Source organism: Apodemus sylvaticus, chromosome 7 (assembly GCF_947179515.1).
Source record: "Apodemus sylvaticus chromosome 7, mApoSyl1.1, whole genome shotgun sequence".
NCBI lineage: Eukaryota > Metazoa > Chordata > Mammalia > Rodentia > Muridae > Apodemus > Apodemus sylvaticus.
This window is the reverse complement of record NC_067478.1, coordinates 5,326,980-5,354,605: the sequence shown is the minus strand read 5'-3', so window position 1 is coordinate 5,354,605 and position 27,626 is coordinate 5,326,980. Positions and strand designations below refer to the sequence as shown.

At 49.2% G+C, this 27,626-nt stretch overlaps 1 protein-coding gene across 2 annotated transcripts in view; it reads left to right on the top strand.

Annotated features, from left to right (window-relative positions):
- Window positions 1-27,626, top strand: part of Itga9 (integrin subunit alpha 9) — a 292,483-nt gene that overhangs the window by 178,573 nt on the left and 86,284 nt on the right. For both annotated transcript variants that reach the window (XM_052187013.1, XM_052187014.1), the window contains exon 18: window positions 15,944-16,094. In XM_052187013.1, the coding sequence (XP_052042973.1) occupies window positions 15,944-16,094 (151 nt within the window). The remainder of the gene's footprint in view (window positions 1-15,943; window positions 16,095-27,626) is intronic.

Genomic DNA, 27,626 nt, shown 5'->3' with positions numbered 1-27,626 from the left:
GGCCGTGCTGCCTCTGGAGAAGCGCTGTGGCTCCGGAGGCATTGCTCCAGAGCTCGGGCCTTAGGGAAATTTAAAGCTGGAGACCCAGGCGTATGGAACTCGCTCACCTGAGGTCAAAGCAAAACCTGAACGGTGGCGGCAAGGAAAACGCACGGCGGTGGCTCCCACGCTGGCGGTGGCTCCCAAGCTCTGTATTCTGTCACTTTGACTAGCGTCCTTTGTCTTCATGGCCATTGTATCTTGGGGAACCTGGCCTATCTCAGAGCTGAAGTGACTCAGAAAGTCCTCTTGCGGTTGTTGTTGTTGTTGTTGTTGTTGTTTCGTGTTTGTTTTCCTTTGTGTTGTGGCTGGGGATGGGAGGGAGCCTGCTACCCAGAGAACTAGTCCCATCTTTGTTAGATGCACACAAGGCCTTTGAGGACACCTTTCATGCACAGCAGACACCCAACCCAGTAAAGAACTTGATGGACAGTCCTCCCCACTGTTGAGACCATGGCGGACACGTTCCAGCTTCTCCCAGGATGGTAAAGAATAAGGATCCTCAGCAGGGCATTGAAGGAGAACTGAGGCAGTAACCATGGCAACCAGAAGGGCTGATAGCATGCTCGCACCGAACCACCCATCCCCACCACCATTCCCTCAATGCTTGCCTAATGAAATTTTATTTGGTGCTGTTTTCCTTGGCTTTCAAATACAGCGGCCATGGGAGGTTTCTGTGTCAGTCTCTCCAGCAGGGATGTGACGACGAGGACCATTGTCCTAATAACCGGACCGAAGCAAAGCACTGACTTATCTAGTGAGCACCGCTGCTGGGCCTCAGCATCTTTCCATCTCAGCCGTGCCTTCCCTAAGATTTTTTGCAAGTTATCGCATCTCCTGCCATTAAACTCTAGACTCGCTAACTTTTAGGATCAAATTTTGAAGCTGTGCCCTGTGGTTGTTTTCTGCAAGCATGAGCTCTCTCCTTCTCCCAGCCTTTCCCTTGTCCGGCATGCTCTCTCCCTTCAGTATCCGGCTCAAGTTTGATGCAAGCCACCCGGGAGAACCAGAGGCAGATGCAGCTGTCCGGCTTGCTCTCATAAACAGCTGCACACGGGGAGACACGGTCCTGTTTGTTTGTCTTCAGTGGTCAGAGGCTATACCACCCCTACCCTCTGAGCCAAAGGTGAAGCTTGGGGAAAACACGGAATGCCCATAAATCATGGTTCGTTCCTACAGGACGGTGGGAGCCACATAAGAAGACTCCAGGATTTCATGAACCCTGGTCCTTGACCCCCTTCCAGGTGGTCTCAGTCTGAGCATGGCGGGCTGGGTGGATGCCATCGGCACCACACCCAGGTTCCTCGTGTGACAGTGAATAGAACCTGCTGCTGTGCTGAACCTACTGCCCTCCTGGGGCTCACGGAGCCACTGTGGCTTCCTCCTAGGTAGTTACTCCCCAATCCTTAACCAATAGGATTGTTCTAGTATACAGAACAGAACAGCCCCCTAAGTAAAGATTAACTGGATAGCACAGTGGATATTGCACATGTTCTTGTGAGCCAGACCATAGACCTAGCACCATAGGCCTGCTCAGGCTGCACCCCTGGTTCCCACGAAACCATCCAATCGCTGGGACACAGGTCTATCTACATCCTCAGAGCCTGCGCAGAGATGCTTAGAAGTTACACATCTTGTCTGCTTGTCTATTCTTTCTTCTCCTGGATAGGCAGGAGAGTTCTTTGGTAGAACTCTGAATTTCAGAAAGAAATCTAACCCAGTTGGCTTATCGGTTGTGATGGATGCTGCTCATGGGCTTTTTATTTGTCTGGGAACTGGAGGGATGTGGCGTGAGAGGCTCCTTCAAGTAGATTCATGGGACTTAGATCTTAGGAATTGCCTCCTGGTGCTCATTCCCAAGGGCTTCAGGGTCCACAGGATACAGGAAAAGGACCATCCTTGTGGGAGATGCTCCCACCATGAGAGGGAGGGGCACAGATGCCCACTTGGAACCATCAGCTTTGCCCGACATTTTTACCAATTTTTTCTATGGTATTGAGGTTGGACAAGGAGACAAATGGCCTATCTCATTTAACACCTATTTTTCTTCAAGGGGGGGGGACAAATTTTAAAAAGTTTTTTTTATATCTTTCTTCTGGTATGGAAGTATGCAAACCACTGGATCTCCTAAACCAAGAGGGAGAGAATTCTCAGCTGTGTCCCTCTTCCCCCCAGGACTCGGAGAGAGTGGGGCTTGATGTTCAAGCAGGGGGGTGTTTGACACATTACACAGATGGGACAGGACCAGGGGACAGGGTGGGGACGGGCGGGGTCCTCTGACTTGCTGTGTTTCCTCGATAGAAGAAACGAGGTTGTTGTGTTGTTGGAGGAGTCCTGGCTCTACCCTTGCTAAGTGGGCGAGTGAGCTGGTGCTAGGGCAGAGTCCGCAGGGATGCGAGCACATTGCAGCAATGCGGCCTGGCTGTCCTCGGTCCCTTTCTGGGAAACCACTGCTTTGATGCATGTCTCCTCAGTAAACGCTTTTACTTTCACTCTTCAGACATAACACTGACCCACATGGGTTCACATGAGGAAGGGGGAAGCTATTTCTGCCTTTGTATATAAATGGACGCTGAGCCCAGGCATTCAGTCTGAGGAGCCATCCCCCTGACTCACTGCCAAGGCTCAGCGAGATGCTTTAGGGAGGGAGCCCTCCGTCTCCAGCTGAAGCTAATTACCACGAGGGTCCATTCCACAGGGCTGGGAAGGATTTACAGAGCGTGGCCAGATGCATCATACAGCCCAGTCTGTACAGCATAGCCCACGGCTGGAGAACGTTGGCGTTTATCTATGTACACGGTATATTCTATTTAATGATAGTGGTTTTGTTTTATGCATTGTTGAGGATATAAAAGTGGCCAGGTGGTGGTGGTGCATGCCTGTAATCCCAGCACTCTGGGAGGCAGAGGCAGGCAGATTTCTGAGTTCAAGGCCAGCCTGGTCTACAGACTGAGTTCTAGGATAGCCAGAGCTATACAGAAAAACCCTGTCTTGAAAAAACCAAATCCAAATAATAATAATAATAATGATAATGATAATAATAATAATAAATAAAAGTCATAAATATGGCCAGGTGGTGGTATTGCATGCCTTCAATCCCAGCACTCAGGAGGCAGAGGCAGGCAAATCTCTGAGTTTGAGACCAGCCTGATCTACAGAGTGAGCTTCAGGACAGCCAGAACTACACAGAGAAAAAGAAAAACAAACAAACAAAAAAACAAATCCATAAATATGTAAGCTGTGGTCATCGTCCATTATCCTTGAAGAATATGTCCCAGAAACTAGTAGAAAATGCCTGAAACCATAGTAAAATAAGGTTTAAAATAAAATTTAAACCTTATAAATTGTATATATGATTTATTAGAGCGACTTACAGGTTATGGTCCAACTATTCCAACAATGACTTTCTCCTAATGGAAAGTCCAAGAATCCAATGCTTGTTCAGCCACGAGTCCAGATGTCTCGGATGGTCTTCACTGTATGCTGGAACCGTGAACAAGAATGCTCTAATGTCAGTGAAGGAATGAACTTGTCAGTCAGAGAGGGGACAAGCAAGGAGAAAAGACTTCCTTCCTCCTGGTCCTTTATAGGCGTGGCCCAGATCTAAGATGGATCTCCCCGCCTCAAAAAAATCTGGATTTAGGGTGTGTCTTCCCACCTTAAATTATTCAATCAAGAAAAATCCCTCACAGGTGTACCCAGATGTTTCGGTTTTAAATAATTCCAGGTGTAGTCAAGTTGACGACCAAGAATAGCCAGTCACAAAAGAGTGTTTCCTTTCTATATGCACAAATTAGACACAGATGAGTGACTAACAATAGACCAGAGTAACTGTAATAAAATCCTACAATAAAATAGTTATTATTATAGGATTAGTATTGATGTCCTCTCTGATACCATTATGAAGTAGTACATGAAAATTGACACTTGAAGTCACAGACTCTGACAGTGAAGTCCCACCTCCAGCCAGCCATGTTGTGGCTTGAATGAGAAGTGTCTCCCACAGGCCTAAATCTTTGAATGTTCAGACCCCAGCTGGTGCTACTGCTTGGGGTGGGTATAGAAACTTTAGGAGTGTAGCCTTATGCCAGGGGCAGGCTTCAGGATTACAGTCTTATCTTCTAGTTGTTACTCTCTCCGTTCCCAGCGTCATCTCATGCTGGAACTTGACCTCTGATTGACATCCTACAAACACACACACATGCACTCACTTAAATATACAAAGGAGACGGGAACTATGGTACCTGGGAGGTACCCTTGGACCAAACTCACCCATGGACCACAAAGGTTATAGGTTATGTGTTATCCAGAGCCTGGGGCTCCTCCCAGAGGAGTCTGTACCCCTTTTTTTCAGATATAACAGGTATCTTTCTAGTGACAAGCTTGCCTCTCTGGGCTATTTCCTGTTGAGAACACTGGCAGAGGACCCTGTAGCAGACAGAATCCTTGCTATATAGACCCCTTTTATCCTCATTCTGAGTTTCTGGCCTCATTCCTGACACCAGGAACTGCATCTCTTCCATATATCAGCGGTGCTTGGAATGGGCACCACCTCCCACTGCTACAACACCCTGCCTCCGGGACTGCACAGATATTCTTATTCCACATAGGAAAACTCTGAGGTTGTGTTTTTCAAGGTTCCACAGTGATTAAGTTCCAGGCACCCAGAGAGGTCACTGACCTGATGCCACCACGGCCCTCCCCAGTTGCCTACTCCTTAGCATGGCCTTCCCTGGATGAGGTTTGGAGATTTCTCCTGCAATACCACTTGTTTCAAACCTGTCTCATTTTAGGGCGTCCCACGCTAAGATGTTCCTGTTCATCCAATGGGCTTAGCTTCTTATCATATGTGTCAAGTGGTAGTCACTTGCCTGCCGGGTAAGCCTTAGACAACAGATTTAAGTAAAATTTAAAAATTACACCGTGGGGAAATTCACATGGATGCGTTCTCATTTTGCCATTTCTCAACACTCACAAGGCTACTTAAGTTATTTTGTACATTTTTCATGCAACATATTTTGGTCATATTTTTTCTCCTCCTCCAGGCCTCCCTCCCTCCCCACTCCATTTAATAATTTACAAGTGTGTTTTGAAGAGAATAGTACCATCACTGTGGCTTTTCATTTTGGTTAAACCTTAAACCTTGCATCTGTTAGGTAAGCGTTCCACCACTGAGCTGCATCTGGGGTGTGTGTGTGTGTGTGTGTGAAGTGACCAATCTGACTTACTTTATTTTTCCTATAATTGGAGAACTAGACAGTTCTCAAAGCAGTCATTTTGATGGGTATAACTGACTTGGATGTACTTAGTGCTTGCACAATTAGCATCTTTCACTTACCAGTTGACGCTGTTAGCAAGAGGAAAGCACATTCCATGGCCCGTAGCGTATATCTCCAGGTCAGATCACGGTTGATATCTTCAGGAACATTTAAATACCCAGTGGGGGGGATCCATCACTGGATGTCCTTCAACCCCTCAGGTTCTTCCTGCTGAGTCTTTAGAACAATCTATCTGGAAGGAAGGGGAGTTCTCATTCTGAATCTCTGAGGCCTCAGTATAAGTCACTGATCATCAAACCCACCCCGGTCAGGAACTTTGGATGGTCCTCGTGCTGGGTGGAAGGAATTCGGCCAAAGAATAAGTATGGTAAAGACTCTGGGACCTCACACAGCTCCCGGTGGGCTACCAGTGCCGCCTGACATTTGGAACAGTGAATGAATTCACACTAAAAAATTAGGGGCTCCATAATGCATCCCAAAGGTAGCTACTTTAACATGTATTGGCAGGACTGCAGAGAATACTGATCTTCTGGAGGTCCCAGGTTCAATTCCCAGCAACCACATGGTGACAACTGTCTATAACTCTAGTTCCAGGGGATCGAACATCCTCATCTGGCCTCCATGGGCAGTAGGCATGCACGCAGTACACACAGAGGCAGGCAGGCAACATTCCCACCCAGAACAAATGATACCGTAAAGGGGAATTTGCAATAAAAAGAAATAAGCAATACATGCCCATCAAGCTATAAAAGCCCTAGGAGCTAAGGCTTACCGAAACATACAGTTTCAATCTTTTGGTGACTATATTAATGATGCCTTTCATTTGAAAGTGCAGCAAAGGGCCTGCGTACGAAGGAACATGACCCATTTAAAAGGCTGCACAAGCAAATTAGAATTAATGGGAAAATTTATCAGAGGATAAAATTCCTTGAAAATTAGAAAGATTGTTCTTCAATAAATAAACAAGCACCCATGGAATGTCTGGCGCCCGGACTGTGCGCGATTGTTTTAAGCTCTTGGCAGGCCTGTCTGAGCAGCGGGTCTTCACAGAGGCCGGCTCTACTCAGATGTCATTAAAAGAACCTTTCTCGCCAGAGCCCTCTCCGATGTGATGGGCTTTATTATACAAGAGCTGCAGCATGGATGGCTAAGGACATTTGACACTGGCTCTAGCTCAGCCCCGGCATGGCTGGGTGACCTCAGCCCAGTGGGTCCTCCCTCAGCCTCCGCTTCCCCCCTGGGAAATGTCAAGGTTGAGCTGATGGCCTACGGTCTGCTTGGGGGTGCTTGTCTGCTGTTCAGTGGGGGCTCATAGAACTCCCTTAGGAGAGGCCAGCCTCTGACACCCCACTGAAGGATTTAACAACCGACTCCAGGTCTAGGCCAACCTTCCTAATTGTCGGGAAATTACATTCCCTTACAAATTTGGTGCTGGAACCAATTCTGCCCCTGTGAGGATGAGCAGACCAAAGCAAAGGCTCCTGGCCCACCCGTTAGAGCCCGTGGTGGTCTAACATAGTCCCCCGTCCCAAATTAGTATGCAAGATCTACCAGTAGCTACACATACACAAGAATGATTCTCTCTCCCAGAGCTAGTGATTATCTGCCGGCAGCCGCTCCATGAGGGATAGGGCCTGGGGAGAACCTCCCTGACCGATGCTGGAATTTAGGCTGGATCCATCTTGTTCAAGCAACCACAGCTTGTGTGACATAAGTGCCACAACATGTCAAGCCTGGAAGTTTGTGTTTCACAGCCCCAGCCCCTCCCCTCACACACAGGGACTGAGTCAAGTAGGGTTAGTGGGTGTGGGTGTGGGTGTGGTTTGAATGCACGTGGTCCACATAGACTCATATATTTAAATGTTTGGTCCTCAGTTTGTGGAAGTGTTTGGGAAGGATTGGCAAGTGTAGACTTTTTGGAGGAAGTATGTCAGTTGGGGTAGGCTTTGAGGTTCAAAAACTCACAGCATTACCAGTTAGCATCTCTATCTGTCTCACTGTCTCTGTCCCTCTGTCTCTCTCTGTCTCTGTATCTCTCTATCTGTCTCTGTTTCTCTATCTCTCTGTCTCTGTCTCTCAGTCTCTTTCTCTCTGTCTCTGTCTCTCTCTATCTCTGTCTGTCTCTCTGTCTCTTCTCTGTGTCTCTCTCTGCCTCTGTCTATCAGTCTCTTTCTCTCTGTCTCTGTATCTCTCTGTCTCTGTCTCTCTCTCTGTTTCTGTCTCTCTCTCTCTCTCTCTCCCTCTGGCTCATATGTGTATCTGTGTGTTTGTCTGTGTGTGTCTATGTGTGTGTGTATGTGTCTGTGTGTATGTCTGTGTGTATGTGTCTGTGTGTGTGCCTGTGTGTGTGTCTGTGTGTATGTGTGTATGTGTCTGTGTATGTGTCTGTGTGTGTGGGTGTGTCTGTGTGTATGTGTCTGTGTGTGTGTCTGTGTGTATGTCTGTGTGTATGTGTCTGTGTATGTGTCTGTGTGTCTGTGTGTGTGTGTGTCTGTGTGTTTGTCTGTGTGTGTGTGTCTATGTGTGTGTGTGTATGTGTGTATGTGTCTGTCTGTGTGTCTGTGTGTATCTGTGTGTATGTCTGTGTGTATGTGTATGTCTGTGTGTCTGTGTGTGTGTCTGTGTGTATGTGTCTGTGTATGTGTCTGTGTGGGTGTGGGTGTATCTGTGTGTATGTCTGTGTGTATGTGTGTGTGTGTATGTGTCTGTGTGTGTGTGTATGTGTCTGTGTGTGTGTGTCTGTGTGTGTGTGTGTATGTGTCTGTGTGTGTGTGTCTGTGTGTGTGTGTGTATGTGTCTGTGTGTATGTCTGTTTGTTGGTGTCTGTGTGTCTGTGTGTATGTATGTCTGTGTGTATGTGTCTGTGTGTGGGTGGGTGTGTCTGTGTGTATGTCTGTGTGTGTGTGTCTGTGTGTGTGTGTGTCTGTGTGTATGTCTGTGTGTGTGTGTATGTGTGTGTGTGTGTGTGTGTGTGTGTGTCTATGTTGTGTTTTGGATTAGATGTAAGCTCTTGGTTACTGTTGCAGTGCCAGGCCTGCCTGCTGCCATGCTCCCCGCCATGACGCATGATGGCCGTGGACTCAAACCCTCAGGGAAATGTGGGCTCTGGTTAAACTCTTCCTTGGTCGTCGTGTTTTGACATAGCAATAGAAAAGTTATCAGAGACAGTGAGTTCTCAGAGAGATGGGGGCGGATTATGAAGTTGGGTGGGGAGTCAGAAAGAAAACCTGGGGGTATAAATGACTATGTTTAATAGTGTATATATACATACATATATATATGAAAACTAATTATTTTTAAAAAATTAGTGTGAGGTCACCTTGGCAAAGTTCTGGGAAGAGCTGATGAGAGTTCATGAGGGTGGCGAGCTCACAATAGGGACGTTGCCATTCACAGGGGGAGATCAGGAAGGACCTCTGTCACTACAGCAGACGGGACTGAAGGATGCTGATGGCAGTGGGAAGGAGTGGGCTTTGGAGGCACGGGAAGCTCTGGCTTCTCCTCCGGCTTGCAGCTCCCTGCCTCATGATCTCCTCAGCAGCTCTCCCATCCAGTCCCGTGCACCCACAGAAAGGCGTGTTTGACAGTACCCGGTCCTGTGCTAGCAAATTGTATTTTCATTTCATTTCTAAGAATAACTTAGGGAGCAGCAACCTACTGTTTTGGTTATAGAGTTTTAGCATTAGAGAAAGAATGAAAACAACTTTGAGGTCTCCTTTTCAACATTTTGAGTCCACATTCTACCCTGGAAGGTGCCTGCCTGGCTTCCCTTAATCACAGAGCCACGCCGGAATCACTTGACTGTGAAAACCCAGGCATGACCTTACAGCATAGTTAAGTGGCAGAGGCCCGTGGTGAGGGGCCTGGCAGGCGTTCAGCTGTCTCTGGCCTGATTCCTTGGCACTTACACACGAGAGAAAAAGACTAGTCCTGTGAACTACAACCCTCAGAAAGAGGCGGTAGCTCTCCGGCCTGTGACACTGTGCCTACCTATGTGTCCTCTCTGCATGATATTCCACAGCGACTGTTCACTCTGAGGTGACTGGCTCTGTGTGAGCATGTATGCGGGTCCTTTCTTCTCCTGATCAAGCTAGGTTAATGCTATCCCACACTCAAGGTCTGACGGCTCTCCTTTCATGTCACTAAAGCAAATGGGGACAGAAATAACCCATCAATTGTTTAGGACCAGAGTGGCCAACAATAATAAATCATCAGCACAAAGGCCTGAGGTCAGGGTCTTAATTCATTGGAGTCCATTCAAGAATTCATAACTCTCTTCTCTGAGCTAATTTTTCACATCTTGTTTGGATCCTCAGAGTTCTTGCTTCCAACGCGAGGCCATCCGATTTCTTGTTGTGCATGTTTTTCTTGTTGGCGTGCCAGACATGCTAGACAGCGGGGCTTCTTTCCGCAGATGGATAATGATGGCCCCTTCCCCCACGAAATTTGTATTTCAAAGAATCATAGCTGGTCGAGTGTTTGAATCGTCCTCTTCTCTTGCACGCTGTATTAGCTATGTTAATTGCTGCAAACACCAAAAACATATGCCAGTTAACGTAAATCTAATTTATTGGAAAGATAGAAGCCAGTTCCAGTGAAGCCTAAAAGAGGGTTGGAGGGGGCCGATGAGTTCAACAGGAAACAAGAGAGGCAAGGTGTGAGCTCCAGGAAGTGACCTCCAGGTCTTCAACCTTCTGTGGCCAACTCAGATGACCATAATGCTCGTGTGAAACCCTCAAAACCCAGAGCCGTCGACGGAGCGTTAGTCACCAATGTAAGGCCACTTGAACATCGGTAGATCATGGGGCTGTGTTCCATCAGGTGCCCACAGCTTAAAGACCACGAGGCGTTATCTGTCGGTGCTCCCTTCACATCTGTCGTGGAATCCCCTGAGCCACAGAGCCGAAAGAGCCAACTCTCCATTGCGCAAGGCCCCCCAGGCGTCTCCACATCTTCCATCAATGAGCTGGCCGGTTAGAGCCTGGCCACCAGAGTGACTTCATGTTGCGCAGAGCTTATAGGGCTCGGTTCTCATCTCTGTTATCACCTTCACCCTCATCATCATCCTCCTCCATCAATTCACCCCACACACACACCGCTCTCCTGTCACTGCCACACCCCACCCACCCTCCCCTTCTCTGCCTGTCTTTGACTGGTTCACTTTCAACGCCAAGGACAAGCGGCTACAGCTCCAGTCTGGATTCTCCACCCTCACTCCGTGGCTGTGCCTCATGCTCCGTTCACTCAGCTGCCGTGTTCCCTGTGTTCCCCAGGCCCCACCAGCTGCTGTTCCCTGTCACGTCTTTATCCACTGTGCCTTCTCTGGTGGCGCTCTCCGTCCATGCACAGTGATAATTCCCATCTTTAAAAAACATCTCCACAGTCCACTTCCCCAGTAGCACCTATCCTGTTTGTCCACTCTATTTTACTGAAAAAAATACCTCCAGATAACCCCTGTGCTCACCTCCAGTTCCCCATCTGTGCTGCTCACCTCCAGATCTACCTGTGCTCACCTCCACTTCCCCCCTCTGTGCTCACGTCCAGATCCCCTTCTTGCTCACCTCCAGATTTCCTTCTGTGCTCACCTCCAGATCCCCTCTCTGTGCTCACCTCCAGATCCCCTCTCTGTGCTCACCTCCAGATCCCATCTCTGTGCTTACCTCCAGATCCCCATCTGTGCTCATCTCCAGATCCCCTCTCTGTGCTCACCTCCAGATCCCCATCTGTGCTCACCTCCAGATCCCCTCTCTGTGCTCACCTTCAGATCCCCATCTGTGCTCACCTCCAGATCCCCTCTCTGTGCTCACCTCCAGATGCCCCTCTGTGTCCACCTCCAGATCCCCTCTCTGTGCTCACCTCCAGATCCCCATCTGTGCTCACCTCCAGATCCCCTCTCTGTGCTCACCTCCAGATCCCCTCTGTGTTCACCTCCAGATGCCCCTCTGTGCTTACCTCTAGATGCCCCTCTGTGCTTACCTCCAGATCCCCTCTCTGTGCTCACCTCCAGATCCCCCTGTGTTCACCTCCAGATGCCCCTCTGTGCTCACCTCCAGATTCCCCTGTGTTCACCTCCAGATCCCCGTGTTCACCTCCAGATCCCCGTGTTCACCTCCAGATCCCCCTGTGTTCACCTCCAGATCCCCCTGTGTTCACCTCCAGATGCCCCTCTGTGCTCACCTCCAGATCCCCCTGTGTTCACCTCCAGATGCCCCTCTGTGCTCACCTCCAGATCCCCTGTGTTCACCTCCAGATCCCCGTGTTCACCTCCAGATCCCCCTCTGTGCTCACCTCCAGATCCCCCTGTGTTCACCTCCAGATCCCCCTCTGTGCTCACCTCCAGATCCCCTGTGTTCACCTCCAGATCCCCCTGTGTTCACCTCCAGATCCCCCGTGTTCACCTCCAGATGCCCCTCTGTGCTCACCTCCAGATCCCCCTGTGTTCACCTCCAGATCCCCCTCTGTGCTCACCTCCAGATGCCCCTCTGTGCTCACCTCCAGATCCCCTCTCTGTGCTCACCTCCAGATCCCCCTGTGTTCACCTCCAGATCCCCCTCTGTGCTCACCTCCAGATGCCCCTCTGTGCTCACCTCCAGATGCCCCTCTGTGCTTACCTCCAGATCCCCATCTGTGCTCATCTCCAGATCCCCTCTCTGTGCTCATCTCCAGATCCCCTCTCTGTGCTCACCTCCAGATCCCCATCTGTGCTCACCTCCAGATCCCCTCTCTGTGCTCACCTCCAGATCCCCTCTGTGCTCACCTCCAGATGCCCCTCTGTGCTTACCTCTAGATGCCCCTCTGTGCTTACCTCCAGATCCCCTCTCTGTGCTCACCTCCAAATCCCCCTGTGTTCACCTCCAGATGCCCCTCTGTGCTCACCTCCAGATTCCCCTGTGTTCACCTCCAGATCCCCGTGTTCACCTCCAGATCCCCCTGTGTTCACCTCCAGATCCCCCTGTGTTCACCTCCAGATCCCCCTGTGTTCACCTCCAGATGCCCCTCTGTGCTCACCTCCAGATCCCCCTGTGTTCACCTCCAGATGCCCCTCTGTGCTCACCTCCAGATCCCCTGTGTTCACCTCCAGATCCCCGTGTTCACCTCCAGATCCCCCTCTGTGCTCACCTCCAGATCCCCCTGTGTTCACCTCCAGATCCCCCTCTGTGCTCACCTCCAGATCCCCTGTGTTCACCTCCAGATCCCCCTGTGTTCACCTCCAGATCCCCCGTGTTCACCTCCAGATGCCCCTCTGTGCTCACCTCCAGATCCCCCTGTGTTCACCTCCAGATCCCCCTCTGTGCTCACCTCCAGATGCCCCTCTGTGCTCACCTCCAGATCCCCTCTCTGTGCTCACCTCCAGATCCCCCTGTGTTCACCTCCAGATCCCCCTCTGTGCTCACCTCCAGATGCCCCTCTGTGCTCACCTCCAGATGCCCCTCTGTGCTCACCTTCAGATGCCCCTCTGTGTTCACCTCCAGATCCCCCTGTGTTCACCTCCAGATCCCCCTGTGTTCACCTCCAGATCCCCCTGTGTTCACCTCCAGATGCCCCTCTGTGCTCACCTCCAGATCCCCCTCTGTACTCTCTGTTCTAATGCAGTCCCCTCACTCCAGTCCGGCGTTCAACCATGTCTTGCTCAAGTTATTTATAACAAGGTCACCAGTGTCCTCTGTCTACATCAAAGCTGCTTCAACTGTGGGTTTCCACCCAATACAGGGGTTTACAGCTGAACTCGGGGGATTGCAGGGCCTGGCAGTGGTGGGTGTCTGAAGTCTCAATACCTAAAATCTAACGCAGATGTGAGGTATTCCTGGGAGTCCTCACCCGCCCTGTGCCGCCTAACTTCCCTGTAGCCCCACCAGCGTGCACTTTGCCCACTCGTGTCCTGCCCCTCCCCCCCATGCAGAACGCTGCCTGAAGTGCCCGCGCTCACAGGTCCGCTCCTACAGACCCTCTTACAGACTGCAGCACGTTCACTCTACACACCGTGGTTTCTGCATGAAACAAAATGATTTAATTATAGCAAGCAAAGATTTTTAATAATCTTCTACCATAGCTATTATGTATCAAATGAGTATTTTAAGCTGTTTTAAATAGTATTTTTACCCTCTGAGTCTTTCAAAGTTTTATACAATGTATCAAGTTACCCCTTGCCTCTCATTCTTCCTAGACCCACTCATAGCACCCAATTCCTCCCAATTTTATATCCTCTTTTTTAATGACCCACTGAATCCAGTTTGTAGCTGAACATCCATGAGCTATGGGCAGCACAAGCTAGCTGTGTATAGATTATTGTGCTGCACAGAGGACCTCACCACGTCATAAGTATACAAACTTGCTTCAGTCTTCAAAAAATATTCAATTTATATGTACACCAAAGAACAATCTTAAAAGCTAGCTATTATTTATCACCAATAAATATTTGATCTAGATACTCGTTTTAAATACTTATTTATTCAGGGTCACATGAAGGTTTGTCAGACACCGTACTCATCGGTTTTAATTGTCCACTTGTCTTGATTACATTAATTGATATGGGAAGACCTGGCCCACGAGGGGTTGGGGGGGGAGGTTTGTGCCGTTATCTGGGTATAGGTCCTGGGTATAGGTCCTGGCTGCATGTGAGGGGGGATCCTGAACTGAATGATAGTTGTGCGTGCGTCTCATCTCTTTCTGCTGTTAACTGAGGGGGTGGCATGCGCAGTTTTTGGTTTTCTGCAAAACCAAATTTGCAACCTGAAATTGTAATCTGAAATAAACATTCTGTTCTGTTAGTGGCTTTGGGGGCTATTCTATCACAGCAGTGGGAATGAACCTGATAGGCATGAGAGGCACACTCAGAAGGAGCCTTAGAAGCCCTGTTCTAAGTGACTAATACCAGGGATCAGTTATAATTCCTCACGCTAGTTTGACCTATCTGCCGCACTGGGCAGCCCTGACAATCCTCCCGTGGCCACACATGGTCACTCTGTGCCATCTCCCCTGGTTTCTTCCTACTGCCTAGGGACACCCATCTCCTCCTCCCTTCAGATGCTAAATGATAAAGCTCTCCTTCTCTGCCCTTCCCCTTGGTCCTCATGTTTATCCTAGAGGTAGATCCGTAGCCCAAATGCCTCCTCTACCTCCCAGCTCCGGTATCAACCCGTGTGTCTCCTACAAAATGCAGTGGCATCTGTTTGTCTCTGCCTTCTCTGCCCGGTCTTTCCCACCTCCGTAAACAACAGCCCTAAAGGCAGCTGTCAGATCTCCAAGCCCTGAAGCTATCCCTGGCCCCACCTCCGCTAACACCCCTCATCTAACTTATGACATTATGGTTGGCACAACCTTACAAACCTATCTCCAGTGTGGCTCTTTCCCGCCTGGCCTGACTTACTTCAGGAGACGCCTCACAAACTTCTCCCAAGAGTGCTCTGTAGATGATCTGCATTGCCTGTAGTAAGAACCTTCTGAGATGGGCCCCCAGAGTCACTGCTTCTCAGCTGAGAGCAGGTCGGGGCTCCCATCTGTATCGCATCAACACCGAGGTCTTCATGGCAGCACACCAGGACCTACAGAATCTGCCCGCTCCGTTTTCATTTCCTCTTGGAGCTCATCTCCTCTCAAGCTGCTCAGTCCTCTCTGGCCTCCATTGTCTTCCTTGACCATGCCAGATCTGTGCCCACCATAGGGTAAGCCCTGGGCAAGCCCTCCATTCTGTGTGTTCTGTTCTCCTTCTCCCAAGTTTCTAGTGAGAGCTGCCCCCTCGGTGAGGCTTCTGAGACCGCGGTATTGGGAACTGCAGCCCACTCCCCTAGCCCAAGTCCGACCCTCCAAGGTTTCTCTAGCTGGTTATAAATGTGTGCTCACTTAGTGTGAGCATTCTCCAAGTCCCTGAAGCTACTGTTTCCCGTGTCTTCTTTTCTTTTCTTGTTAAGATAAAAGCTCTCTAACCAAAGAAGCTTGAGGAAGAAGGGGTTGATTTTCGCTAGCACTTGCAGCTTCCCGTGGGTCACGACAGGAAGCCCCAGCAGGGGGTCACGACAGGACAGGAAGCTTTAGAGAGATGGCTCATGTAGTATCTGCATTAAGAGGCAGTGGTGACTGCCAGTGCTCAGCTCTGTATTTCAGTCTGCAATCCCTCTCTCCCCAGGGAAGAGTTCCACCCACAATAAAGATATCTTCCCACCTCAATTAACACCCCACGCAGGCAGGCCGTGTCCAGAGGCTGTCTCCCAGACAATTCCAGATTCTGTCACACGGACAATTAACACTAACCTTCTCATCAAGCAAAGAAGGAGAAAAATACAGGGTCTGCTCAAAAGAACGGAATGAATGATGTCACATAAAGCTCTTTGGATGTCTTTGGCTTTCCAAGTTCGGTGGATAGACTTTCTTATGAGCCACACAACAATGTAGTGAGTTCACAACGTAGGACCCCCTTGTTTTAGGCAAAAAAAAGGGGGTGCTGAGACCCTGTGGCCATGTGCCTAGTGAAAGGGGCTCCTGAGGGTCACGGCTGTGTTCCCGTCCCCCTTCCTGCTCTGTCCCCTCCCTACACACCCCTCCCTGACACTTCCAAAATCACACCTGGGGCCTCCTGTCACATCACTGTAAGGGTAAGGACAGTAATCGACGTTTGGTTGTCTTTTCAGTGTTGACGAGAAAACCCCACACCTAGCTTTGGGGGCTGTGAAGAATATCTCTCTAAACATCTCCATCTCCAACCTCGGGGACGATGCCTATGACGCCAATGTGTCCTTCAACGTCTCCAGGGAACTCTTCTTCATCAACATGTGGCAGAAGGTAAGGAGCGCTCCGCCATTTCGCATCTGACCCGCTTGCTGACGTGTTTCATAGCACAGACCGGGCACTGCGTCTACATACGTGACTCCTTCATAAGAGCTTAGAAATACTGCAGATTGGCTTTCTCCTGGCCTGAGAAGGTTGCTGGCGCTGCCAAGCAGCAGCCATAAAGACACACCTTGGAGAACATCTGTCCTATGCCCTGTTCCATCCCTTTCCTCTGAGCAGCAGCAGCTGCTGGCCCCGTTATACCCCATGTTCTATAAAACTTCAGTTTCGTGTTCGTGGCTGTTAACTATAAGTATAAACGGATCCCTGACCATTGTGATTGCTACCACTAACAACATGCTCCGTGTTCTCGGTTACATGGTCATCTGGTCAGCTGATACCTTGCTATCTATATGTGTAGTCCTGGCATATTCAAGGGGATTCAGGAAATCCAAAGATAAATATGAAATGAGTGAGCTTTAGTAGAACCAACTAGTGTATTCAAATGATAGCATGATTCCAGCAGAAAAGGGGGGCTGAGCTGTGGCTTTCGCTTTCCCCTGATGCCCCTCAATGCAACCACCTCTGTCAGAGAGGACAGGCCCTGGACAGGACGGACCCTGCTCTAAAGCCCTGGACAGGACAGATCCTGCTCTAAGGCCCTGGGCAGGATGGACCCCGCTCTACCCAGCTGTTCCAACCACAGTCATTTGGACATTTGCCGCTTTTCCCTGTAAGCAGTGCTGAGCTGACTGAGCTGGTGTCCAGGTGGAATTTAGTCACTTTATGATGGAAATCTCACCGTGATCCTCAGCCTGCGGGCACCCCAAGGTGCACATTTGAGCAAGTGGACTGCCCATGGAGGTTGTGGAAGACAGGGTGGAGTTAGTCATGAATTCTAGTCAAAAGCTGTGGTCACTAGAGGACAGTGCACTTGAGAAGGTCAGTAGCTATCATAGTGGCCATGGGGACAGTGGGTGTGCATCAGGTTGATGCCTTTACATTGAGCCATAACCTATGAAACCTGTGGCCTAGAGAGCCCTGGACTTCATCCTGGCAGAAAGCTGACATGATTCTGTCACTTGGACTACTCACTAGGACCTGTATGGATCTTACAAAAAGATTCTAAAGCACAAAACCAAGAAAAGCCTAATTCAAAATGAAATAACGTCTGAAAGATTATTAGCAGAGAAAAAAAATCGTCCAGAGTGTTGCCTTTTACTGAGAGGGTAGCCTCAGGAGACCCTCGTGAGGGAGTGAGGAGCTGAGACAACGGAGAAATGGAGAGAGAGCTCTGGTGAGCAGTGTCCATGGGGGAGGGGCTGCTTGGTCTTCTCAGATCTCTGAGAACCTGAGGTGATACACCTCAGATCTGTTCCCCTCAAGGCTGAGGAGGGTGCTAGAGAGTTTTCCCCCACAAGCTTCTGTCATTCACTCTGAGAGAGAGAGAGAGAGAGGGAGGTAGAGGGAGAGGGAGAGGGAGAGAGAGAGAGAAAGAAAATTCAGCAATTAGTTTAGCCTTCCACAGCTATGTTCCTACTTCCTATCCAATAGAACAGTATAGTAATGAGAAGTAAACATGGCTGAGACAGGGCTGGAAGGGCTTAGCTATCGAGACCGCTTACTGCTCTTGTAGAACCCCACATGGTGGCTCAACCATTGCAGCACCAGTTCCAGGGCATTCCTCTTCTGACCTCCCCAAGATTATGCAAACATCTGCATGCACTCAGATATGCACATGTACCTGGAAAATAAAATATTTTTTTAAACTTTAAACTTAAAAACAATTTTATAGATACCCCATTTCAATTAAACTTGAGTATAGAGCAGTTACCAGCACAGTGGATACGTAATTCAGAAGAATAATTAAAAGTAAGCCTGCTGGGGCTGGAGAGATGGTTCAGCAGTTAGAACATTGGGTGTTCTTCCAGAGTACCCAAGTTCAATTGCCAGCACCCCTATGGTGGCGCACGACCACCTGAATCCCAGTCCTAGACAATCTGTTCCCCTTTTCTGGTCTCTGTGGAAACCAAGCATTCATGTGATGCACAGATACAATGCCCACATATGAAAATAAAATCTAAAAAAAAAAATGTTTAAGCCTTCTGATCTCAGCTATAGCAGTAACAATTTAAGAATGAGCTAGAAGGTGTCCCTCCTCCTGCCTCACGATCTTCAGGATGGAGTTAAGACGTCTCAGCTGTTCCCACAAGGCCCTCCTGATCCTGATCCTTCATGGCTACCCTCTTCCCTGGACCGGCAGCTCACCATGCCTGTGATGGTTCACACACTTCAGTCAGTACTGGCTCATGATTGAAGCCACTGCTACAGAGTCATCCCTTCCTCCCACCGCCATTCAGAGACATTGCCCTGGCATCTCAGCTCCTGTCATCTTCCTGGGCTTCTTACCTGGCTGCACAGGACTTGTTTGGATATCAGTTACTAAGTGACAATAACAGTCACTACAGGTGACAAAGATGAATAAGTTATAGTTCCTGTTCCCAGGATGCTCCCAGCCTCACGGGGATGTCATCAAATAATTAATAATTAAGGTACAGGGTGCCAACTGCCCTGCAGACATGCTGAGAAGCTCCTGTGGCTCATTGGTGTGGCGGGGTAAAGCACTCAATGCTGTAATAGTCTCAGGTTGGCAAAATCCTGGGGAGACCTCTGAAGATGTGATCTGGCCCCCTCTCGATTCCTTCCTCTCTGCTTCTCATCTGTCAGGAGGGTTGACCACTCCCTATTATCCGTGCTCCTCGGGCCATAATGGTCAACCCAAGTACAAGGAAAGCAGCAGCCATTGGCTGGACAGGCTCAGGGCTGACTCGGAAGAACCTGCTGTGAGCAGGGCTGGCATGCAGTGTGCCCCGTGTTGCATCAGCGAGCTGGCCTGGAGCAGGAGAGGAGGCTGGGAGAACAAAAGGATAATCAGACAAGAGAGGACTCCGCAGGATGGGAAGAGGGCTACCCTGTGGAGCACAGAGCAAGAAGCAGTCAGAGCCCATTGACATGAGAACATTCTACTAGTTTCCTCCTGGTATCCTAAGCTTGTCAGGACTCCTGGCCTCTGAGTGCCTCACGTGACAGTAAGGAGTAGTGTGGGAAGGATTAAATGAGCTTTGAATTCAAAGATTGGCCCTGGTTCGTGTGTCCATCTTAATGGGATTGATTCATCCCAGAACACGGTGGAAACAGACAGGAGCGTGAAAGAATAAACTTTAAGCCAGGTGCAAGGGAGGTCCGAGCCTGAGGGCGCTGAGGGTAGCACCCATTGGCCAGGAGATTACAGAGGCATCAATACCAAGAGCAAAGGCAACATAGCAGAGAGGCTTCCTGCACTAGTGCCAGTCACGGTGACCAATGCGTAAGATCTCAGCTTGAAGGGAGGATGTACTGGCTGGTTTTGTGTTGACTTCACACAAGCTGGAGTTATCGCAGAGAAAGGAGCTTCAGGTGAGGAAATGCCTCCATGAGATCCAGCTGTAAGGCGTTTTCTCAATTGGTGATCAAGGTGGGAGGGCCCATTGTGGGTGGTGCCATCCCTGGGCCTGGTAGTCCCAAGAAAGGGACTGTAAGAAAGCAGGCTGAGCAAGCCAGGGGAAGCAAGGCAGTAACATCCCTCCCTGGCCTCTGCATCAGCTCCTGCTTCCTGACCTGCTTGAGTTCCAGTCCTGACTTCCTTTGGTGATGAACAGCAATATGGAAGTGTAAGCTGAATAAACCCTTTCCTCCCCAACTTGCTTATTGATCATGATGTTTGTGCAGGAATAGAAACCCTGAGTAAGACAGAGGAATTCTTTATGTTGGCACATTGTCTCAGGCAGCTCAGCCCATGGTTTTGGTCTCCATGTCCTTGGGCTGGATGTGTTGGCATTAGGATCATGTGACTTAGAAAGCTGTCGGCTCTCATGACAGACATGAAACAGAGAGTAAGGCAGTGAGAAGGAACCAGATTCCACCTTCAAAGCCACCTTCAAAGGCACCTTCCTCCAGCTAAGTGCCACCTCCAAATCTTCTACCACCTCACAAAATCATTACCAGCTGGTGCCAGTCCTTCATCACACAGTCTCAGGAGGAAATTTTATCTCCATATAGCAGTTTGACTGAGAAACGCCCCCCATAAGGGTCGGGTATTTGAACATTTGGTCCTCAGAGGGTGGTGGCATTTGGGGAGGTCGTGGTGCTTTTAGGAAGCACAGCCTTACTGAAAAAATGTGCCACTGGGGGCAATATTTGAAGGTTTATACCCTCGTCCCGTTTCCTGTTTGTTCTCTCACTTGCTGTGTGTGGAGGAAATGTGACCAGTCAGTTCCCTGCTCCTGCTTCCTGCTGCCAATTCTTCCCCTGCCATGATGGACTCTCGCCCTCTGGAACCATAAGTCACAATTAACCCTCTCCTCCTTAAGTTGCTTGAAGCTATGACATTTTCCTGCAGCCACAGAAGAGTGATGCAAGCACGACACTCACAGACCCAAGGCTCACAAGCCCGGGAGCCATCTTGCTCTGTGGCTCCAGATGCTGACCCGGAATGGGGGACAGTCAGTTTATTCGGAAACTGGGAGAGGGAGAAGGGAAAGTAAGCTGTGAGACCAGCTACCGCGGTGGGAGGAGCGTAGCCATGCGCTCCGGAGACAGTGTAGAAAGAAATACGCCAGAGGAATGAAGAAACAGAAGTTCAGATGCTCACAAAGGCAGCAGTTCTCAACCTCTGGGTCACGAACCCTTCAGGGTGCAATGACCCTTTCACAGGGGTCACCTAAGACCATCAGGAAGCACAGATATTTACATTACGATTCTTAACAGCTGCAAAATTACAGTTATAAAATATCAACGAAATAATGCTATGGTTGTGGGGGTCACCAACACTGTATTAAAGGGTCACAGCATTAGACAGTTGAGAACCATCGCTCTAAGGCTTAGGATGGGGCCCTCCTGGGAGGCCATTCCCCAACACGTCTGGACTATCATGAACATTGCTAGCAGGGCCCCTGTAGTTCCAGAAACTGTCCCTCAAGTGAAGAGATGTCTGTGCTGGCAGCAGGAAGCCGGCGGAGCACCGGATGTGAGCCAGGTGGGCTGGCTCCTCTGCACCTCTCCTGTTCTAGGCTCCCGGAAGGTGTAACTTAGAGTTCTGGTTGAAGAACACTTCACAGTTCCAGGAGCTGGACAAGGCAGGCGTGTGCATAGATGAAGGTGTCCAGATGTGGAGCAGAGCATGGTAGATTCTGTGGGAGATGGCGGTTCTGATGTCACCCGTGGGTCAGCCGCCTCAGCAGCTCAGACTGAAGCACAAGTGTGAACCAAACCGAGTGCTGCCGGACTTTATTTTTCAATAAAAACCAGAACCTCATTTTTATGTTACTTTGGCAGCTAATTAAAATGTTTTCTGAGTGATGAATAAGCCAAACAAAACATTTCCCCTGATTGCATCCAGCCTGTAGCCACTGGTCTAGCCTTCTAGCCTAGCTGTTCCCCATGTGAGCTAACTCCATGCTCTGACCTGTCTGTCACACGGCTCTGCATTTCTGGTCAAACTTTTTCTACCTCCTTGGTGCGTCTCATATCCTCCCCTGGGCCGCAGATAAACTAGCTAAATATATTAACATTTGGACATTGTGTGTATGATTGTGTATGACTGTATGTGTGTGTGACTGTATGTGTGTGTGACTGTATGTGTGTGTGACTGTATGTGTGTGTGATTGTATATGTGATTGTGTATGGTTGTATGTAAGTGATTGTGTGTGACTGTGTGTGTGATTGTTGTGTGACAGTGTGTGTAATTGTGTGTGTGATTATGTATGTGTGATTGTGTGACAGTGTGTATAGTTGAGTGTGATTGTATGTGTGTGTAATTAGGTATGTGTGATTATGTATGCATAGTTGTGTGATAGTGTGTGTAGTTGTCAGTGATTGTATGTGTGTGTGATTATGTATGTGTGATTGTATGATAGTATGTGTACTTGTATGTGATTGTATGTGTGTGATTATGTGTGAGCATGTGTGTGTATGAGAGTGTGTGTGAGTGTGTGTATGTGATTGTGTGTGTGTGTGTGTGTATGTGTGTGTGTGATTGTCTATATGTGTTTAGGGGATGAAAGGGAATGAAAAAGTCAACCCAAATGTAGCATCCATGTCATTTTTAACACTAGAGACTTTTAGGCTCAAGTTTGTTCTCTGGAATGACGACGCCGGAAGCAGCTGAGGCAGAGTTTACATTCAGACCTAGCGTAAAACAATAGGCATGGAGTGTGACGCGGAGGGAAGTGGGCTGTGCTGGCTAGCACATGCAGAGCTGACGCTCCAGCAGCCTCTCCGGTGTCTTCACTGTAATGTTGGGGTGTGCTAAGAACCGACGGAGGCCTATGCCAAGTGCGTGTATGATGTGCCCTTATTGCGGTAGGCCCCGGCTCCCACCATATGCCATTACACACTGGAGAGATCCATGCTCAGCGTCCTGCTGGTCCCCACCTTGTGATAGTTCTGCTTACGATTTATCCAACTTTGTGATGGTGCAAAAGCCACACACTTTCAGCACAAACTGGGCTTCCGGGTTTGAACTTGGATCTTTTATTGGGAAGCCGCACGCACGACACTCTTGCGGTGCTAGGTGTCTGCGGTGACATCTTACAGGAAGGGCCACTGGGCCAGAAAAGTCAGGAGATAGGATTTGGTGATGGGACTGCTGGGAGACAGAGGCACTGGAGGGAGGGCGGATGGTCCTGGTCCGCCGGAGAGGGCTGGGCTTCACCCATCGCGCTCCACACAGCTCCCCGAGCATGACCAAGCCGCCTGGGACTGTAGCTCACAACCCATTGTTGTCCAAGTCACTGAGTTTGTCTGTAGGGTTAGTAATGGCTCCATCTTCTAAGCACCTTGAGAGAGTGAGATGCGGGGACGGACCCTGTGTCCTTCACTCCTCCGCGACAAGGCCTGATGAGCGTCACGGTAGCATAACAGGGAAGCTTGCTTTTGTGGTTTCTGAGAAGCGAATGTTTTGAATTTCTAATCAGGCTGGGTCTCCGAGCTGGGCTGTGGGGTCTTTGCAAACTACCAGCTTGGCTTGCTTCTTTATATCAAGTGGCATCAAGGACTGGAGAGTTTGTTTATGCTGTAAAGTGAGTCTCCCCACTAATGTCTACCTCTACCACAAAATGGGTATTCCGTTTCTCTCAGGAATCTCTCTTCTCACTTTCAAGGCAAGCCGATTAAGACGGCGCCAGATGATAAAACCGATCAGCCTTCTAATCTGGTCTGAGGGAGGATTTGGACCCTTGCTGTGTTTGCATAGCTTTATATTTGAGGGAGTAGCTGAAGGCTCAGTGCAGGAAGCTGCGTGTCTGTGCATGTGAGCACAGAGAGCCGTGTCAGTGGAGCTGAGGACTCAGCCAGGGCTGAAGTACACCCATCCCTCTGTACCTAAGCAAAAACACAAATGGCTTTTCTTCATCAGGAGCTGCTCCCATAGCAGCAGACTTCATTTCCATTGTGCTCAGCCATCTCCGGTGTCTCTTATCAAGTTAATAGAAGCCCCCAGTGAAAACGCAACCCTCAGATGTTTATAGTCATCGCGGCCCAGCCATTAAGATGATGAATGAACTCACTGCTCACCCTTGTGAGAGAGCCCTGCAGGAGAAATCAATACTTAGAAAATAATACGTCTTTTCTGCCCCCTTCCTGCCTTTAATCTGGTGCCCTGAGCACCGTGGTGACTTTACCTTGAACTTCCTGCCTTTTGCCAGGCAGCGGTTCTTACCTGGCCCTGGTCCAGGTACCGCATCCTCCCGGTGCTCACTTCCTGTTTCAGTTGCTTCTGGAGGCCCTACTGTTTATCCATAATAGACTAAGAGAAAGTGGAAAGTACCGTGCCACACCCCCGCCCCAGGCCAGGATGGCCACGCCCCCGCCCCAGGCCAGGATGGTAATCCCTCACCTGCACTATACCTGCCGCTCCTGCCTGAGTGCTGGCACCAGAGAGATAGCAACTGCACTGAAAGCCCCTGAGGCTGCTGGCCCTTCTGGTGGCCATGGGCACCAGGAAGTGATGGAGAACCCCAGATGTCCATTTCTAGGCACACTGTGGCCTGTATCTGCAAAGCCCAGCCTTCACTGGCATGAAAAGCTTCATTTGTGTATTCATGGACTTCGAAGGGAAGGCTCCAGTCTAGCTTGAGAAATATTAATAAAGCTACAACTGCGACAAGAGTCGATTAAGAGTGTTTTCCACCACCAGGCCACAGGTGTGGCATATCTGTGAGAGGGGTTTAGAAAGTGCGCATTTAAACTCCTGGGCCCTGCCTGCAACTGGATGTTTCTTCTTCTAAAAGGGAAAGGAGGACCCTGCCTGGATTTTAAATCTTTTCGCCAGAAAACAAAATACCTAAGGAGGGAGAGAAGGAAGGAAGGAAGGAAGGAAGGAAGGAAGGAAGGAAGGAAGGAAGGAAGGAAGGAGGGAGGGAGGGAGGGAGGGAGGGAGGGAGGGAGGGAGGGAGGGAGGGAGGGAGAGAAGCCATGAACGTAAATTGCTAAATTGAGACAAAAGACAGCATACAAAAACTAAATAAAACATTAAAAACTAAATCTGGGAGATGGCGGGCCGGTAAAGTGCTTGCTGAGCAAGGCTGGTGACCTAGTTTGTCTCTTCAGAGCCTGAATATCAGTGGAAGGAAAGAACAGACTCCATCCACAAAGTTAGCTTCTGGCCTCACATCACACACACACACACACACACACACACACACACACACACACCATGCACACACAGTAATAAGGAGACTGGACAGATGGCCGTGTGCTTAAGAGAGCTTGCTGTTCTTGCAGAGTAATAAAAAGTTCTGTTCCCAGCGCCCACATCAGGCAGCTCACAATGACTATAACTCCAGCTCCAAGGGCTCGGACTCCCTCTGCTGGCCTGCAAGTGCATCTACTCAAATGTTCACACAATTTGAAATTAATACATTTTTTTGGAAGTCAGAAAAAAAGTTGGTGGTTCCTGAGAGGGTGTGTCTGTCCCTGGGGGAGATGCCCATAGGACATCAGGACACTCTCAGGCAAGGGACCCCAAACCTTAGCTCTCAGCTTGGTCTCGCAGGGGCGCACCAGCTCCATCCTATCCCATCATAAAGGAAGTTATACTTCCGACCTACAAACAGCAGACACTGGTTCAGAACCACTTTGGAAACTGTTAAAACCTGAAGTCCTTTCTACCTCAGAGGATGGGATGTAGGCAGGATGGGTCCAGGAATCAAAGGCCAGGCTCAAAACATGGGAACCATTGGGAACAGCAGAGAACCCACACAAACTTGCTGGTAGGAATACAAGCTAGCCCCACCTCTGTGGATATCAGTGTGCAGGTTTCTCAGAAAGTAGACACAGCCCCACTAGATCTAATGTATAATAACTCCTGGTGTTCACCCAAAGGCGCCCACGCCAACACATCTCAGGAACAGCACATCCGTGTTTGCTATGGCATTGTTCATAACAGACAAGACACTGTGCCAGCCTAGCTGTCCAGCAAGAGAGGAACAGACGGAGAAAATGTGGTTTTTATACACAGTGGAATGTATTTCCAGGCATAAGAATGAAGTCATGTCATCTGTAAGAAACTGGATGCCACTGGAAACAATAATATTAAGAAAATTAAGGCAACATGGGGGAAAAAGCTTCTCTCTCATTCGAGGTTCCTATGTTTTATATAGTCACGGGGAATGGTGTGGTGTGCGTATACGTTAGACTATGTTTTATATAGTCACGGGGAATGGTGTGCGTATACGTTAAACAATGTTTTATATAGTCACGGGGAATGGTGTGGTGTGCGTATACGTTAGAGCGGAAGTGAGATTGCAGAAGGGAACAAGGTGGCTGAGGGCTGAGCGTAGGAAAGGGGGGGTGATGAGGAGAATGCTCAACAAACTCGTGGAAGAAATCTAAATATAAAATAATGTATTTAGAAATGGAGACCTCGTAGCAGCTTAACTTTCAGGAAGGAAGCGGCGATACAAGCTCTTGATAATGGGCACAAAACTAAGTTGTGGATATGCTGGAAAAATACAAGAAATCTGAAACTGGGAGAGAATTTGGGGACTCCAGATAAAACTCCCAGGACCCACTTAAGGTAGACAAGGCAGGGCTAGAGGTGTGGTGGAGAGAGTACTCACTGAGCATGCTCGAGAGCTCAGGACCACGCTCAGCACTTCAGATGAAATATTTCAAATGAAGTACTTGAGTGTGTTTAAAACATGTGAACTACTCCCGGGGCCACAGGCACGCGCCAGCCTGCCTATCCACATTCCTTCCAATTTAGACCCAATGTCAGTACAGTAATGCCGATCTCTGATTTCTTCCTGGAACTGGTCTTGCTTCAACTTTCCCTGAGGAGTTAAAGAGTTGCCTTTTTCAGCCAGAGGTAGGAAGATGGGCTACCGGAAGGAGGCTCCATTATCCAAAGGCAGGGAACTCAAACATGTCACTATCCCCTGATCTCCTTCAGCTCCTTCCCTCTTCCCACCAGGTTTTGTGCCCCCCATACCCTGCACCTTGAACACCTGCATATCTGAGCCTGACTCCGGTTGGCTTGTGTGTGTGCGCGAGTGCGCGCGTGCCTGTACATGTACACTCATGCATATGTGTGTACAAGTGAATGTGTGTGTACATGTGTGCATTGGGCATGTGTTTGCTCGAGTGTATGTGTGTGCATGTGCATATATATTTCCCCATTTGTGTGTGTGTGCGCACATGTGTGCAGATACAGAAGCCTGAGGTTGGTGTCCGCAGTCTCCCTTCACCTCACCCACTGAGTCAGGCTCTCTCAGTTGAACCCAGAGCTCATGGATATGGATGATCTAACTAGTCATCTTGCTCCAAGGATCCTGTCTCTGCCTTCTGAGAGCTAGAATTAGAGGGCTGCCACACCCACCTTGCATTTATGTGGGTTCTGGGAGTCTAAGTCCAAGCCTTCAGGTTCCCTAGGCAACTGCTTTATTCACTTACTGTGTCCTCTAATCCCACATTGCTATTTTATTCCTTTGTAATACCTGCGACTCTTTTGAAGACTGACTGACCTCAGGCTAATGAAGCTTATTTAGCCCTGGTCATAAAAGCCACAAGTGCCAGGGCCCGGGCAGCGACCTCGGGCTGCTGGTGCTGAGGCATCAAAGCCCAACACGGGTGTGCGCAGACACACACACACACACACACACACACACACCTGTATCCTCCTTCCTCTGTCCTTCCTGGAGACAGTTTCATACAGGTTAGGTGTTTTCATTTGTTTGCTTGGTTTTTTTGTGTGTTTTTTTGTGGGTTTTTTGGTTTTTTTTTCCGTGACTCCCATGTCAGGGTCAGCTTCTGGGTACCCAGGCCTAAAGCAGATCCTGCCCTCTCCATTTTACAAAAGACGGGCTTAATTCATTTCAGTAGACACGGTGGAGAGCCTGACGTGTCAGAATAGTTTGGAAGGGTTGTGTGTGACTTTAACTTTTTTCCCTCAAATGAAGCTACTCGGTGTGTCTTGTTTTTGTATTGTAATTGGAAGTCCGAACATCT